At 40.2% G+C, this 17843-nt stretch overlaps 1 protein-coding gene across 4 annotated transcripts in view; it reads left to right on the forward strand.

The window, feature by feature from the left end:
• TOX3 (TOX high mobility group box family member 3) overlaps nt 1–17843 on the forward strand; it is a 101929-nt gene that overhangs the window by 13609 nt on the left and 70477 nt on the right. For 2 of the 4 annotated variants that reach the window (XM_073307643.1, XM_073307644.1), the window contains exon 1: nt 2071–3058. The exons of the other annotated variants lie outside the window; for them this stretch is intronic. In XM_073307643.1, the coding sequence (XP_073163744.1) occupies nt 2957–3058 (102 nt within the window). In that variant the 5' untranslated portion in view covers nt 2071–2956. Of the gene's footprint in view, nt 1–2070; nt 3059–17843 lie in introns of those variants that run through there. 4 annotated transcript variants of the gene reach the window in all.

Here is a 17843-nt window from a genome sequence, read left to right on the forward strand (position 1 = left end):
CTCCCTCATTTCCTCAGACCCATGGAAGTGCAATAAAATTGAACTTATCTAAATTTTCTTGTAAGTTAGAAGATTAGACACTAGCCTGTTGGACCCTAAAGTCTATAGCCACCTCTTTCTGTGGAGCCTTTCAAAATGACCATGTTTTAAAAATGACCTAGGCACTCCTCTGTATAACATATATTTTGTGCTGAAATCCTCTGCTTATTTTTTAATTAAATTAAAAACCTTATGAAAACAATACCATGTCAAGAACTGCAAAATGTATAGGAATATCCTCTCTTCTCAAGAAGAGATGTGAGGACCTTTGGCCACACATCTTGCCAGTTTCTATGGGTGGTGGGTTTTGCAGTTTGGTGTTAGGGTGGACCTAGGCTAAAAGAGAGGCTGCCTCAGCTTCCTAACTGCTGAAGTGGAGAGGAGGAGCTGCAGCCTTCTTTTGGATCCAGAGATCCATCTTTCCTTGGTCCCTGGCTCCTTCACAGTCTGGGATCACAAGAACCCTTTATTTTTCTGTTATCTGGTTTTATGAAGGATAAAATGACCAGATGTACAAGACATGTCCCCTCCTACAACAACTGTACAGAAATATGAGTGCTACCATACAGGGTCTTGTTTAAAAGTTCTGCAGCTAACATTTTTGGGATACAAAAGCCTCCATACATCTCTATTGTGACAGCAGATCCAATAATGTGGTGACTGTGGTTGAGTAAACATATTTGGATTACTGTTCTCCCTTTCACATTGGCTTCCAAAGAATTTGAGAGAGAGAGAGCGCTAGCTTTTGTGGGCAGGCTATTATGTTTTAAAGCCTTAGTCTGATATTATGCTATAAGAATCTTTTTCTTTCTTCTACTTCCAGGTTCAGCTAGCAAGATATCACTATGAATCAATAAAGTACATTACAAAACAAGCTGCAATTTAAAAAAAATGCAGCGGTGGAAGTTACTCACCTAGAATCTTTCAAGAAAATAGGACAGGAATTGAAAGGTCCGGTTACATCCAGTTATTGGAATACCTTTTGAATACAAAACAAGACCAAAAATAAATAAAAAGGAAAGAAAGTTTGTCGAATGAAAACAAACTAAAGGAAATACTACAGAAAATTATTAGAATTTTTTCAAGTGAATAATGGTCTTGTTTCTCTAGATACAAGATATGGAAAGTGTTGAGGAGGAAGGAAAGAAGGAGTAGATCTTGCTAGGGAAACTGAAGTCAGGGAGTCCTAGAGCCATGAATGAATAAGAGGCAACTATGAAAGTGGAAAAACAAGGGGGGGGAAATGGAGGAGCAGGAAGGACTCAAAGGGGCAGGGAGATATGCGCATGTGGATTAAGAGAAACTGAGGAATAGATATGGAGAAAGTGGAGGATGGATCAGAGAAATGGGGAGGGGGTAGGTGTGTGTATATATGTACAAACTGTTCACTATGTGTGTATGCATGCATTGTACACTTTGCATGAACTTTGCATTATGTTTAGGTTGAGTAGGTTATGTACACTCGCATGTGCAGCTGTGTGTGTGCAGTCTCTATGCACTTTGCGTTCACAGCATGCACCCTGGGCACTGCGGGTTTGTGGGCGCATTGTTAACATTTTAGGCATTTATATAACACTTCAACTGTAGCTTTAAGCACTGTGCATTGTAGTTGTGACTGTGAGGGCAGATGGGGCGTGTGCTGTACAGTGTATATGTGACTGTGCGAGCACCGGGCTTCCTCTATTCGCTCCACACGTGGGATGGGATGGGGGGTATGTGCATGCACTCCATTCTCTGTGCACCGGGGGGGCGTAGATCTGTGCAAACCTTGCGTGGCACTGCCTATGCACTGCATGTGCCGATGGGCAGTGTCCTCTGGGCACGTCTGCTGTGCACTCTGTGGCTGGGTCCCTGCTCTGGACGGAACGGTGGGGGCGCAGGTGGCTGTGTGCCCCCAGGGCGCGCGCACTGCCCTGCCCCCCCCTCCCCCCCGGGTGCGCGCGCGCGCGCGCGGTGTGCTGTAGTCCGGCTGGGCGTGCGCAGGGGGGCATGCCCGGCGAGCGCGCGCCGGGCTCGGCGTGTCGGAGCGCTGGCAGGCAGCCGGTGCGCAGGGAGCGCCAGCTGCTCGCCGTGGGAGGGGTGGGAGCGCGGGCGCGGGGAGGGGCCCCCCGGTCCCTTGTTTCCACCCGCTTCGCGGATTCATTCCTCCTGGGGAGCGGTGCCAGTAGCAGCGGCGGCGGCTCCCCTGCTTCTCCAGCACTTTGAACTCCGCTCGGTGTAGCCGGGGAGCCCCCCCCCTCCCCCCCAGCCTGGTTTCACCCCCCTCCCGGACAGCGGGGCCGGGCAGCTCTTTCTCTCCCGCTTGCCTTGCAGCCAAGCGCGGGGCGGCTGGATTGGCGGCGGGCAGAGGGGTGAGCGGGACCCTGTTTCCTCCCCCCCCCCGCGCCCCGGCAGCGGGGCAGCCCTTTGTTCCCCCTCCGGCCAGCGAGCCCCGGGCAGAGCTCAGCAGCACCCTCCTGGGGCAGGCAGGGCGCAGCGGGGAGAGCCGCTGCCGTCTCCGTGCCGGGCGCGTGGCTTCTTTGTGTACAGCTGCTCCTGAAGGCAGAGGCAAACCCTGTGGCTTGGCCCTGAGCTTTTCCAAACAAACAAACAAACAAACAAAAAACCCAGCCCGTCCTGCCTCCCCCACCCCGGCAGAGAGAGACCCCTACCTGGGCTGCTCCCCTCTCCTCCCTTTCCCTTGTTTACCTGCACTTTCCCCACCGCCTCTTTCTTCTCTCTCTGGCTCTGCCCTCCCTCGGTCCCTTCCCTTGTTCGTCCCCCTCGCCTCAAAGGAAAAGTCGGCTCCCTCGCTAGCTCCAGCAACTTGGTCCTTTCCCTGAAGCACAGATCCAGGGAAGGGCACTGAAGGTGGATCTATTATAACCTCCCAGCGCTTTTCTCGAAGTGCACTTCTTGGACCAAAACCACCCCCAGCATGGATGTAAGATTTTACCCAGCTGCAGCTGGCAGCTCTCTTCCAGGAGACCCTTCCAATCTGGACTTTGCCCAGTGTTTGGGCTACTACAGCTACAACAAGGTGATCATTTCTGTTCTTCTTCAGGTTGCTGTTATATTGCTTATTCTGTATGTATTAGATTTTGGTGCATGCTGGGGAGCATTTCAGGAGGTGGGAATTTTAAGTACTGATCCAGCAGGTTAAAACTTACATTTCGAAACTGCAAAATGGGACACAATGTCCTTTAAAAGTTTAAATGCTCCCTTTTCCCCCGGCATGCATTGATGGAGAGAGCCACTGTGATTTTTGCTCTGTGAGAATATTTCTGTTCCCCCCCGCCCCCAGTCTGAAAGGCACAGCTTTGTAATATTGCATTTACATCTGTAAACACAAATGTGTTACACTTTGAACAGCTACATCATGTTACCGCTTGTAGCGTTTCATTGGTCACAAGAGAATTACTAAGGAACCAAGTATTTTCATCTGGGCAAAGGATCTTGTGCAGTTTTTTTTATTAAATATAACTTTAAGATGCGCTGCTTTTCCCCCACATGTCGGGAACAATGGACAGCTTCTTTGAGTCCATAGTAGCAGAGTGAGATTTCTATCCAGGGCCAGCACTTGTGAAGTTTTTCAGGGGCTGGACCGACTTCTGCTCCCAGTGTTATGTTATAGCAGAGTTCTGATGGAAATGATGCTTCCAGACAGTGCATCTCTGTTGTGGGGGAAAGAAAGAGATTATTCTAATAATTCGTTCATTCTATTCTTTCAGATTATTTCAGATCAGTTTTATCAAGTTGCTAAATAAAGGATTATTACAAAGTGGAGGGTTAGCTAGAGGTTTATGTACCTCAGCTGCTAACTTTAAAAGGGAATAACCATTTTGATTTGGATATTGTCAAAGAAGTTGCAGTCGTGCTTACTGTATTTGTTTTTCACACCTTTCTTGTGGTTTTGTGGATTTCACAACAGATGTTGCTAGTCAGAAGAAGTAGTTGTTCCCCAGTGGGTCAATTTATTTACAAAGTATGTCTTTAAATAATATCAAGACAGTTTGTTTCACAAATTACCAAAAGATGGAAAATGTGAAGTTAAGAATGACACTGTGACTCATGCTATTTTGAAAAAGACTTAGCTGTTTGCACTGGGATGTGTCAATAGCACATTGAGCTATTAGCACTGGGCCCTCTCACATGTACATAAAGGTCCCTTTCACACTGTGTTTTTCCTAGTGCTGTGTTTGCCCAACCTCTGGGGCCTTTTGTGAGGTACTATATGAAATGTTGGGGAAAGAAAGGGTGCTGCACAATGTGTTAACTTATGTTAACTCTAGTTCTAGAATCCTTTGCGAATGCCTAGTTAAAGTTTGAGGAAACACAGAGATCACTTCAGGGGAGACATAATTTGGGATCAGAATAAATGGATGGAACAGTATCTGAGTATGGAGAAACTCACATGAAAAAATGACAGACAAGTGGATATCACAAGTATACTTTTCTATTCCTCTTCAATTAATAATTCTAATTTCAATTGCTGCAATGTTGAAGCTTGAGAGTGCTATTTTGTGAGCTGCCTTGCTATTCAAAACACAGATATGCTTTCACTGGGAGATGTAGAACAGACTTCCCGGGAAATGTACATGACTCACACATTGCGCATGGTCTCACTGAATACAACACGGAGGCTATTAGCATGCTACTTTGTTAATCGTTAATATTAAAAGAAAACATGAATGAAGATAACATGAGTGTCAAGCTTTGAATGCTGTTAAAGGCTTCAGAAATGCTAAAATGCCTAGTAAACATGCATTGTTGTTTGGTACACCAACTAATTTTGAAAACGTTTGTCATTTACTTGACATAAATGTATTTATTCATTAACATTTTTATTGTATTATACACATTGTGTACTTATGTTGGAGCCACTACAATCTACTGTGTAATTTCTTATTGATACAGTGCTTGTTACATCCAAAATCATGAATAGCTCCAAAACCTGAAGTTTGTTGTGTAAACTCAGTTGGTGCACATGCACATAAAGTTCACATCTAAAATCAGATACTGAATAAATTTTTATTGCAGGCAGGAAAGGAGATTAGTGCACATATCCCACGAACATTAGAAGTAACTAACTTCTTGACCTGTAAGATTTTTGGAAAACCTAATGGAAGTTCTATTTCTCTGTGCTTGTTAACACAGTTTTGGTAAAGACTAGTAGGCCAAGCTTCAACCTATAGCAGAAGACATTTTTATAACTAGAGGAGAACTTGTAAAGATCTACATTGTGTGAGTTGTTACAGATAAATCTTTGCATGTTAAGGGCCTGATCTTGAGCAGACGCATGCACTCACAGTTCCTAGTGATGTTATTGGGATTGATGGGTATCATTTCCCGTTAGATCAGTCTGGAAAGCAATAGCATACTGTGCAGGTGTTTCAAAAACAGAAGTGCAGTCTGTGATTGAGTTCCTAGAAGGGAGGCTCCTGTTCTATAGTAAGTTAGGTTTGACTTCTACCTATACTCAATAGCTCACCTATCTTCTGTAGTTATTCTCTTGCATGGAAAATATACTCCCCACCCCCTTAAAAACAGAGTTCACAAAGGAAGGTTAGACTACACAATCAAAATGGGTTCTTCTGGCCTTAAAATCTATGCATCATTTCAAGTTCTCTTATTAAGTTCAGTTTTTTAAGGATTATTATTTATTATTATTTTTGCAGATATGCTTAGGCAAAATAAACTGTTTTAGTCACTGGGATGAATTGAAAGCATAGAACTCAAGGGTGAAATCCTCGCACCATTGAAGTCAATGGTAAATCTCCCATTGACTTCAGTGTGGCCAGGATTTTACCCCAGGTCTTCAGACTCCCAGCTGAGTTCCCTGTCCACTTGACCACTCTGCCTCATTGTTACAATCTGTATTCATATTCCTCTTGTAATGTGCCAATGACATTACCTGTGACCATTGAGTTGCTATGGAAAAAAATTGTGTGATGTTACAAATAAAATGTTTTCCTGTTGGAACATATCACTGCATAAACACAGTTTCTATGAAAATATTGCCAGTGTGATTAAAAAGTGTAGTTGACGATTCATGAGTCAGCCACTGCAAATTAATTGTTGAGTTATGATGTCTAAAAATTTCAACACAAGCACTGATGTTGGGTAAATACGCTAGAGATAATCATTGGAGCAGAATTCTCACTCTAACATACCTCTCCCACCCTCCACCTAACAGACAATCTCTCTGTCACTCTTCTGGAGGCCAGGTGACTCTGCCTACCCCTAAACAGAACTCTGGTATAAATGTCACAACCTAAACCTGTGTACCTGCAGGTATGCAGTACACAAGAAGGCTAACTTGATTTCTTCCACCAGAACAGCCTCTAAAAGTTGCTACTCTCAAGCTTAATGTCACACTGTTGGTTACTCAGTGTTCTGGTAATTATTTCCAAGGGGTAGCACCTTGATTTTGAAGACTCTTCGTTTGGAAATCAGATAGGCCCCTCCTGCAATGTATTTAAGCACAAGTTTAACTTCAAGTACAAGAATAGTCCAAGTATTGTTTGTATTATAGTAGCTTCTAGATATTTCTAGATTAGGATTCTATTTTGCTAGGCACTGTACAAGCACATAGTATGCTCCAAAGAGCTTACAAAATAAATAGCTGAAGAGCAATCGGCGAAACAGAGGCACAGAAATGTGAAGTGATTTGTCCAAGGTCACCAGCATAACCAGGCATAGAACTAAGAACTTAGATCAGTGCCTTATCTGGTCCATGCTGGATCTCATTGACTTCAATACGATTAGTTACAAATTTAAAGTGAAGTATGTGCTTAAATGCTTTTCAGGATTGGGCCAGTACTTCATAAATTTTCTATACAGTTGTGAAGGTAGTTGGGTAATCAAAGTACATAACCTGCCCCTCTGTGTGTTAGGACTGATGGTAGTTCTCAAGGAGGAGACCCATCTCTAATTGGTAGAATTGTATGAGAGACTGCAGTATGCCTCTTTCTAGTCCAGGCCTGTTATATTTCTGGGCACTAAAAAATTCACCATAAAAGAGTTGTAAAAAAATTATAAAAAGTTGAAAGAGACCAGCTGTTACACATTCTGCTTCTGTCTTGCTCCCTTTTATGGTTCTGCTGATAGACAGTAATTTTGGATGTAGGCTATATGTTTTTTTTTTTCCTAAATAAACTTTTTCCAGTTATTGAGTAGGTTATGTGCCTTGAACTGAAAATATTTATGGAACTTTTTGTCAGAGAGAATAAGGAAGTCTGTATAGCAGCCATAATTCTCATGGTGCTTTTAAAACAAACAAACAAACAAAAAACCCAACCACAGGCTGGTGCTTAAGTGAGTTATCGTATTAGAACTGAACAAAATTTGCTGCATTATTTAACATTTACATTTTTATTGAAATACAGTGTATTTATTCCATACAGATGCTCTTGTTGGTCAAAAATTTCAAATTTGGGTGCCTAAATTTAGGCACCAAAAATCCATATTTGGATGCCAGAGTTTGACATTTTTGGCTGAAATATCTTGTATCTTATGGGTTTAAAATGAGTTTATCCTATATTTTAATAGAGTTAGAGAAGAGACAGCAGTAGCCTGGGTCATGGGGAGCCTTTAGTCTGGCTGTACAGTAGTGAATGAAAGGAAAACTCTGTTTCCTTTTGGTGGCTGAGGATCCCTGGTAATAAGCTGAATGCCTAAAGACATATGCAGCAGTGTGCATTTTCAAAGAGAAATATGAGTTTTAAGTTGGCTGTAACCCACTATTGCTGCTTGGTCATGGTTATGCATATAAGCATAGGGTTCCCCACGTGTCCCAGACAACTCAGTCTAAAGGCCATGAGATGGGAGACAATCCAAATAAGGATCTGTGATCTCTCCCCTTATCACCTCTTTCTGGATTGCCATTTTATCACCATTATAGTTCAGTGATCCTCCTGGATAGCTGACAAATTTACTGAACTGTTACTTGCCCAAAATGGTAAACAGACCCGTCAACATTTCAACACTTTACAGGCAACTTCTGTGGGGAACCAGAGCATAGTGCAAAATGTCCCCCCTGTCCTCCGGGGACCAAGAATGTTCCATCTGAGATTCCCTTTCCTCCAAAGAGGCATGAATTCTGATATCACTGAAACCTTTTTCAAGCCATTGCACTTTACTAATACAGGCTTCATGAGGAACAGTGAAAATCCAAAATTAGAATAAAAATTACGGTTTGTACCATCACTAGCTCTTGCAGTACGTTGTCTTTCTGAAGAATGATCTACAGCTTTTCTTTACTTGAGTCTTCTTGAACAGCTAGCTTAGAAAACAAGCCTCCTATATGTCAAGGGCGGCAACTTTACAAAGGACTATTTTTTTTGAAGGAGCTTGTGCATAGTGGTGACACTAATTGGATTGTGCCGTGTATAATTTTTTTGTTCAAATAATGCAACATCTGTATTGAATAAACCATTTGTATGTATGACACAGGGAGAAATTGGTTTTAAAAACAGTTAACATAGCAGAAGCTGTTTTGTCAGCAAGTTTCTTTACAACTAATTACAATTTAATCAGCAAGGATTTTAATGAAGTACAATAGTATAAGAAAAGTAAAGTGCAATAGTTTATTATTAAAGATTTTCTGAAGTATGTTTAGTATGGTATATGAAAAGCCCAAACATGTATCTTTTAAAAAATATGAAGTGATAGTTTGTGACAAATTAATTCTCAAAAAAATATTTCCAAGAATGAGGAAAATTATTTTTTAAATATCCTTTTGAGGCCTGTTCTCATAAGATTGTTTACTTTAAAATATTATTCTTTGTTATAAAATGATCATGTTGAGTTCTACTGAGGAAGTGAGGTGAAATTTTGGTAGCAGTGTTACAGGTAATCGCTTACACTCTACTGCAAACACTTGTGCAATTTTGTAGATTGTAAACTCTTTGGCTGGGACTTCCATTTACAGTAGAACCCAAGAGTTACAAACTAACCAGTCAACCACACACCTCATTTGGAACCGGAAGTATGGAATCAGGCAGTAGCAGAGACCAAAAAAAACAAATACAGTAGAGTACTGTGTTAAATGTAAACTACTAAAAAAGGGGGGGGGGGTAAGTAGCATTTTTCTTCTGCATAGGAAAATTTCAAAGCTGTATTAAGTCAATGTTCAGTTGTAAACTGTTGAATAATGTTTTGTTCAGAGTTACCAACATTTCAGAGTTAGGAACAACCTCCATTCCTGAGGTGTTCGTAACTGAGTTTCTACTGTATTATATTTTTGCACAGTGCCTAGCACGATAGGCCAAACTGGTTGTAGCCTTTAGGTGCTACTTATTGCAATGTAAATGTTATAATTATTATTGATTTGTAGTGTAGTTGTAGCCTTGTTGGTCCAGGATATGAGACAGACAAGATAGGGTGAGGTAATATCTTTAAATGGACCAATTTCTCTTGGTGGAAGGGACCAGTTTTTGAGTTGAGTTGTTGTTGTTACTGATATTGGATTTGAGTAGTTTTATTGAGTTCAGTAACACTATAAAAACACCCAAGTTATGTAGACATAAAATAGATAATTCAGTGGGATTACTCAAATGCCTGTTTGCAGAATCAAGGCCTTAAGTGAACAATCTGCCGTTTTGATCTGTAGACTCCCATTGCTGCTTACAGCATGACGTAAAATTGGGTACTGCCCTGACAATATGCAGCCAAATACCTAACGGCAAGGCTGAGTACTCAGATGTTTAAAACTCTTATCTGATACCAGTGGTCCATACCGTTACCTCTCTATCTTATGTATTTATAGAGTGCCAGTCACCCTGGTATCTTGCAGATGATTTCTACCAAAATTGAGAACGGCAGGGAGAAAAACTAATCAGGAATTTAGATAACAAAATCACACAGGAACCTTCTGGTCTCTATCATTTTGTTACATTAAGATGAAGCCTTTGATGAGATCATGTTTGCCCATTATTAAATGTTTATTTTTACAATAAGGTTACCATTTCATATCTGTTTCCTCGTGTTCTGGGCCTGTCAGCCCAAATTCAAATGCTATTTTTTGTGTGTTCTCTCTACTTGCAATGAAAACAACATATTGAAAAAGACAGATTTAATTCAAGTACTAAACTTGTATAAAGAGAGGGGAGAAATCCTTTATTCTAGAATTACTTCTCAGATTTGCAGTTTTCATATCAAAATAGATGGTTTATTTGACAACACTTGGTGTATATATAAAGTCATTTTCAGTGTTTCCCCTGCATAGTCAGTTAGCTGGTCCGTTTCTCTTTTGTGAACGACCCCTTATAAACATCATCATGGGAGCAGAAAAACCCTTATAAAGTTTAATATTTTCCTCTCCTCCTCTCTTCCCCCCCCCAAAAAAAAATTAAGTCCTATTATTAGGAGGTTCCCTGTCAAACAGGAATTTTTGAAATTGGTCAATTTAAAAAAAAATCAAGTTGACTGTGTCCCTTTAAGCTCATATAAGATTTCTTGGATAGAAATGCAGCGTGTTTCTTTTCACTAGCACTTCTGGTTTTTAACTTTGTTTATACTCATTGAGGTCTGATCCAATGTGGGAATTGTTTCAGTGATGTATATCAGGCCTATTCTTGGTGTTTCATGGGAAAAATAATTTGCAACTCAGTAGTTTGATTCTACTTTACAGTAGCAAAAACATTCTCGATGTGTGGTTCACCTTGACCTTGCATTATTCCTCCTGGCCACAAGTCTGCAGCACGGATATCCAAGAGCTAACTCTGGTGGAGGAGAGGTGGATGTGGCATACACAGAAGGTAAAAGTAGAGGATATGTTAGTGTGCGACCGGGCAATTGCTAGAGGCAGGGGGATCTGGTTGAGTTCTTTTAGGTATCCTGGATACTGCAACTGTTTTGGTTTGGATCTCATCAGCTGAGAGTTGCTGTGGAGAGGCAGTGGTACGTCTCTTCTTCCCATTTCTCCCCATTTTAATGTATACAATGAATGATTTGGGCCTCAATACCTTTGTCTGCATTTTCTTTTTTTCAGTTAACTCTATCCACTGAGCTTAATGGAACTACCACATAAGTAAAGAGGCGTGTGTAAATGAGGTTCAGAAGCTCAAAGCTACCTGTATTACAAAGTCAATTGTCCTTTCCTATTTTACTGAAAAATGCACCCAGTTTTTGGAGTGAGTGCCTTCTTATGGGTAGAGCTTTCATGGATGTCTCTTATTCACTAAAGTAAAACAGTAGTAAAGTTTATATGTAATTTTCAGTTTGAGAGCTACTTTCCCTTTCAAACAGTATTTGCAAATCCTTTTTTTGTTTGTTTGTTTGTTTGTTCAAAAACTGCTTTTACTGTGAAGCAAGCTATCTACTGGTGATGCTGAAACTTGGGGGTTCTATTTAACAGTGAAGAAGGGGCACACCCTTTGCATTGAAATCAAGTAGTTTTTTTTAAAGAGAGAGAGATACAAGAAAATTAGCAAATATTTCAAAACTGGGTACCTGAAGTTAGGCACCTGAATCCATATTTAATCCCTGCAAACATTTACACATGTGAATAATTTTGTATGCATGAGTAATCCGATTAAACTCAATGGGATAACTTGCATGTGTAAAGTCAGTCATATATGTAAGTGTTTGTAGGAGTGGGGCGTATTTAAATACCGAAACATTGATTTAGATGCCTAATTTTAATGTGAAATATTTTATGATAACTACAAAAATTGACTGAGAGGCACAGAAGAGCTGTTTGTTTTCAAAGCAGAAGATATTTATCTCATGACTGAGCTCTTTTACAGTTACTCTATTTATAGTTATGCTGCTTTTATAAATAGCTGCATTTCAGGTGGTTTAGGAAATTGCCAAACTCTCTTATTCATAAAAGCGCATTTGTTAAATTAAATTATACTTTTATTCATAAGCTAGTTTCCGATTGGCAGAGGTTTGTCTTTTTTTTTAGCAGTTTCAGTTGGTAGAATAAACAGTATTGAATTTAATTAAGTGAAGTGTCACTTAGGTATTGGAAAATTGATATTCAGTGTGCTTTAGAAAATAGAATGTGTAAAAGAATAACCTTGTTGGGTTTTAACCTGTAAGCATAAAGATACAATACTACTACTAATAGACAAGCAACTATGTACTAACTACAAAGATAGAATTTCACTGATATGCAGTAGTAACACACTCTGTGGTTGTGGTTTGTCACCACAACCCAAGATGGAGTTTCTTTCTGTTGCATTGTTTAAAATGGTTAGAAACACTTTAACCTTACACCTAAACAGTTACAAGTCAACTTCCGCCCTAGATATCTGCACTTAAGCCCTAGTTACTTCAGTATAAATGGCAAAAATATTTGAGAGCACAACTTTGGCCTACAACATGAAACATTTATGTTGCATATAGTCATGGATCTCAGTGGAAATGAATACTTGTACATGTGTAATGGTGAAGTCTGTGACTCTCTAAGAATTTGCAAAACTATATACAATATGATGAATTGGCATAACTGACTTTCTGCAGAAGAACAGTGTATGCTTTGTGGTGTAAGCTTTTTTAAAATAAAGTCATGCAATGTGTGCTCCTGTTTTCCTTTCTTTCTTTTAAACACACACTTTAAGGCACCTTTCCTCTGCCACAATGATGTAATGGGGCTTTAGTGTGATTGAGAGTTAGGCCCAAGAAGCATGTGTATGTCTATAGATGAATTGCACATTACTTCAGATGGTGCAGTCTGACATCCTAACCTAAACAGAGGCTTGCATGGTTGCTTTTTTGATAGAGATCTACCTGTTGTTTGTGGTATAATATATACAACAGATAACATATGTCCTCTGTTTTATTCTGGTATCTTTGTCTTTAGATTTCAGCATTTGAAAAGCACATTTCAGAATAGCTGCGTTGTATTACTCATGGAAGATGTTCACAAAAAAAAAAATCTGTAGCTTGTTGAATATACATCTAGAATTGTTACTCCAAGGACTCAGCTGATACTTCCCTACACAATTATGCATTCTTTGTGGGATTTGGAAGGTTCTAATACGGTATATGAGCAGATGGCTTGATTCACTGTGGCTGGCTCTGGGGGGGTCTAGCAGCACCCTGGATCATTAGGTGCTGCTTCAAGAGAATGAGGATTTATGTCTGGCGAGGGCAGGTGGTGATTTGCTAGCAGAGGGCAGTTTTATGTTGTGTCTTTGGCTCCCAGTAGCAAATGCTGCCTGGGGAATGTTCTGAATCAACCCACTCTTTGGGTTCTGTTGTCATGCCCCACCTCTGATAGTGCTTCCCACTTTTGACTTGGGTTGGCTGGTTCTAGCTCATACCAGCCACTTTAATTACTTTTAACTACCCCAAACCCAGGCAGACTTTCACCACCCAGGCCTGAGGTCTTCCTGTAAAAACCAGCATAATCCAGGGCTAAATATAGCCCACAGTTTTTAGCAAGAAGTTGTATAAAAGGAAATCACATTTGTTATGCTAAATGGAAGGATATGATGAGGTAGACAAATGACTAGGTAACCTAGATTTACAAAGCACTTTGGCACTGTACATACGCAAAGCCATTTGTGGGATAGTGTCAGATTTGCCAGCTTGAGATGAGTCTTGAACTTTCTACTTGAAATTTATCTCTGCTCTGAAAAGTCACTGTAAAAATGGCATTATGCGGTTCCATGGTTATTGTCACAGTGATTTGCAGATCTAATTTGCTCATTTTAAGTAACAAGATATTTTTACTAAATGCAAATAAAACAGGGCTCTTTCTGTCTTTCATATTATGAAGCATATGGGAGTTCTGCTTGAGTGAGGACTGCAATATTTCACTCTACATTCCGGTTGCAGAACTGGATTACTGATGACACAAAAGAGTCTAGAAAGCCTTTTGCCTGCATTACTTTATCCATATCTTTAGTCAGTAGGAGTTTTGCTTGAGTAAAGGTCACAGAATTTGGTTCTTGAACAACTCTGATGATGATGTGTGAACCAGAAAAGAATCCAGCTCCCTCACTTATAGATGTGTTGATTCTGTAGGACGAACAGGAATAAAATGTAATAAACTTATTCTTCAGAAAAGTTTGCAGCCCTGACTTGTAATACACACAGGGATGAGAATGGTTGAGTCAGAAAATGATACTTTTATATAGTCTCTTTAAAATGTTAACCGAATTTAAGGGTCTGACTCGGTTGAAATGAGCTTTCATAGCACCACAAAAGTGGTAAGAGGCTACTTTTTATTGTGAAAGGTTAGGACTCTATCTTTGGCTTCTCTAGAGTCATTGAATTTTTGATGGCATGTTTATGGGCCTAGTCTCCCATAGACCTCCTGTATCTGACTTTCTGGCCCATTCCATGCTTACCATCTCTGCATCACATTTCATACTGCTTGGCACTATGCATATGCACAATTATTTCTAAATAAATGCTTTTAAAAGTTCTCTCATCATGAGAAATTAGCAGTATGGTGTGTGATGATAAAGAGCTTGATTCATATGATGATGTGTGTGAGCTTTATGCTATTTTAGACTTTATTCTCCTGCAGAGTTTCTATGACTCAAACAACTCATAATAAGCTAAATTAAAAAAAAAATAAGGACATCAGAAGAGTTAGATAGGGTCGAGAAATTATAAAAATCTAACTGGCATCAAACTATATAAAGGACTTGAGTTTCATTTATCTTCTGCATGGATGAGAACTGACATCAGACGTATTCCTTGCTGCCTCCTGCAACTACATTTGTTCCTCACAAAATATAAACTTTTTCGTTTAAAATAAATATGAGAATAAAAAGGAGTGTACAGTTTCTGTAGAGTAAAATCAGTTCTGGACCTTCATATTCACTTGTCCAGGTTGATGGGTTGCAGCTACTCTCGATGAGAGACCAGTAGTTCCGTTGCTGAGATCTAGCCCAGAATTTTGGCAGCAGGCATCTCCATGTCATTACCTCTCACCATTATTTTAATGCGTTCCCCCTACTTCTTTCTGCTGCATTCCTCACCTTCATTCCCTACTTTCACATTTCTTTCTGAAGAGTCATACCAGTGTACTCCTGCTGCCACATAAAATTCTGTAAAGGCCACGTATTTTTTAAGAAAGGAAGATAGCTGTGGCGAACCTGCAAGAAGGGTGAAAATAAGGGTGTGAAGGGTGGGGAAGTGTTGCTACAGTTAATTTTGGGGTTGATTTGTCTTTAGTGCCCCTGGGCTCTGAAACCTGCAGTTTCTGGGACTGAGGATGCATGCTGTCTTTCCAGAGAAAGAGATGACTCATTCAAAAAACAGAACATTGATACTAACCAGACAGAAAAGGAAAAAATGGATTCATCTTTTTCTTCTTTCATTCTGATAGCTTCTAGTACCTAGCAAGGGAGCTCACATTTGTAGCACTCCTCACTTACATTAGTAGTTCAGGTTATCAAAGTTGTTGGAATGGATGCAGCATTAACATCCTTGAATTTAGAAACATGAAGAAGATTTCAGACAATGCATCTCTGTGTGAGTGGTGGCCAGTGAAGGGGAAGAGGCAGTTACTCTGTTCCAACCGCGGAAGTTTTTCTCTTGGAGAAAATCTCTTCTCTTAGAAGTTCCTATTCTGAGAAGAAGGATCATAACTCTTCCAGACGTTTAACCTAGAGAAAGTGCTGGACTTGGTGCTAAAATTTGTCAAAAACACATGTGACTCTCTCTTCTCCAGCTCTGGTTTCCAAAGTCATCCAAGGGCAGGAGAAACTGGATAGGACCATGCTCCCGTACATAGTTGTAAGGTCTCTGATGGCAAATCTGTGGCAGGTTGAAGATAGAAATAGTTCTTATACTTTCACATTTTATCGAAGTTTCACAAACTACTTGCTGAAAAAGTAAACTGGGGGGGTACTATAGGAATATCAGCCGTCCCAGACTCCACAGACCTGGGTTCTAGTCCCCCAGTTTTTAGGTATCCATAATCTGAGAAGTTAAGGCCACTCCCTGATTCCGTTTGGAAAATAAATGGAATCAGTGACAATAATTTGTGCTACAAGTCCACCACACAATGTTAGTAACCATCCACCTGGCTGTTAAAGTACCAACTTGCATACAACCGCCACTACATGCGATGTCTCAGCCTCACCAGCAGCAGCAACGTATCTCCCTGGTGACGAAAATGGGGTATACAGCCATAAACTAAGTCATAAGACCTGTGTTCTTACTTTATGAAACGACAACCATTGTTATGTTCTTCTACAGCAGTAAAACATACAGAATTGCCTCATGTGCCGTGTCCCTGCACTCTAGGTTGTTCTGAGTTCCAGTGGAAGGATTGGCTAATCTGGTGGAGCAAGAGAGGTTATCTGCTTTGACAAAGCAAACCCTAGATGGGACAATAATCCAGAACCTGCAACAGAAGGATTTTAGAAGTATCAGTCAACCTTCAGTGCAGAATTTCAAGGAAATTAATTTTTTAGAGGGCAATCAGGTCAACCCATATGATTTTGAGTGTCCACATTGTCAGACTGGAGGGAGGCTAAACTGGCTAGTGAAAGCATGAACCGATGTGTGAAGTCAGTAGTTAACAGAGGTTTGTATAATTTATAGTGATTCCATCAGCTGCTTGGTTCATTCCCTCTCCTGTGTTATGAACTACAGACAGAGACAGATGACGTCAAGCCTGGTAGATAACCTGCTTGGTATCCCGGAAGAAAAACCATTTTCTCCTCTGGAGGCATGCTCAATCATTTATTTAATTTATTTTGCCATCTCTAAAAGATAACAGGAGATAGATGGCCAATCCTAGGTCAGATGGGTGACTCATTTTGTAGTGATTCAATGATTATGAATGGAAACTGCAAGGGCTTTATTGTGGGTGATTATCAGGCATCCCTGGACTTGGAGGGATCGCATTCTTGTTGCATTAGAAACCTCTTGAATTTTGCTCGAGGGATGATTATCTACAATACTATTCTCTCCACACTGAATTTATCTCAGCTACAGAGTACTGTATAGTGTCCTGCTGGGGGGAATCTCCAGGAGCCTAGAAGGAAACTATCTATCTAAAGAGATTAAAGGAATTTTCCTTTTTACATTAGATTACTGATGCTGCCACTTACGGGTATGTGGCAGATTTTTAGCTGATGCAAATTGTTATAGCTCAAAATGGAATTGAGATGGTTTACATCATCTTAGGATATGGCCCGTGGGACTTGAAGTGTTCGTTGGCTCAGGAGAGATGGTTCCTTTAGAGGTGTTTATAGCCTGAGTTAGTAGCCTGAGTTTCAAGGCTTTGGAAGTGTTCATGACTTTTTAAGGATATGCCCTTAAGAAATGAAGTCCTCATTAATTTGGGCAGTGGAAAAGAATAGACATTTCTTCGCAGAGGTATGCCAAGTGATTGTGAGTTCAGCTGTCCTTGGACCTGTTTGTGTACAAGGTCAATGTCAGACTGTCTTAGTTCTGCAGAAAGTAATTAGAGACGAAATTAGCACAGTGGGTGTCTTTCCCTTTTCTTAGTCCACAGGGATAGACACACCTTAACTCTGATCCCACTAATGTAAAAAGTGGTTTGCAAGATGCAGAAGGGTCTGGCCATAAGCATTCTAGGAATTCCACCCTAGCTACTGCTGTCTGAGTTTGATCCTGTGCAATTTTCAGTAAAGGAATAGTGGTTCTTTCCCCATGTTTGGATTGAAAGCTGGAAACTTAAATCCATCCTGACCGTTGACATGTGTGAGGCAGAGACAGGAAAAACTCTGTTTGCCAAGCATTTTCAGTTCAATCTAGTCCCTGATATTTTTATTAAAGACAAACAGAACTATTGATGGTAACATACACACATTATATATATATATATATATATATATATATATATATATATATATATATATATATATATATATATATATAAT

This window comes from Lepidochelys kempii, chromosome 12 (assembly GCF_965140265.1).
Source record: "Lepidochelys kempii isolate rLepKem1 chromosome 12, rLepKem1.hap2, whole genome shotgun sequence".
NCBI lineage: Eukaryota > Metazoa > Chordata > Testudines > Cheloniidae > Lepidochelys > Lepidochelys kempii.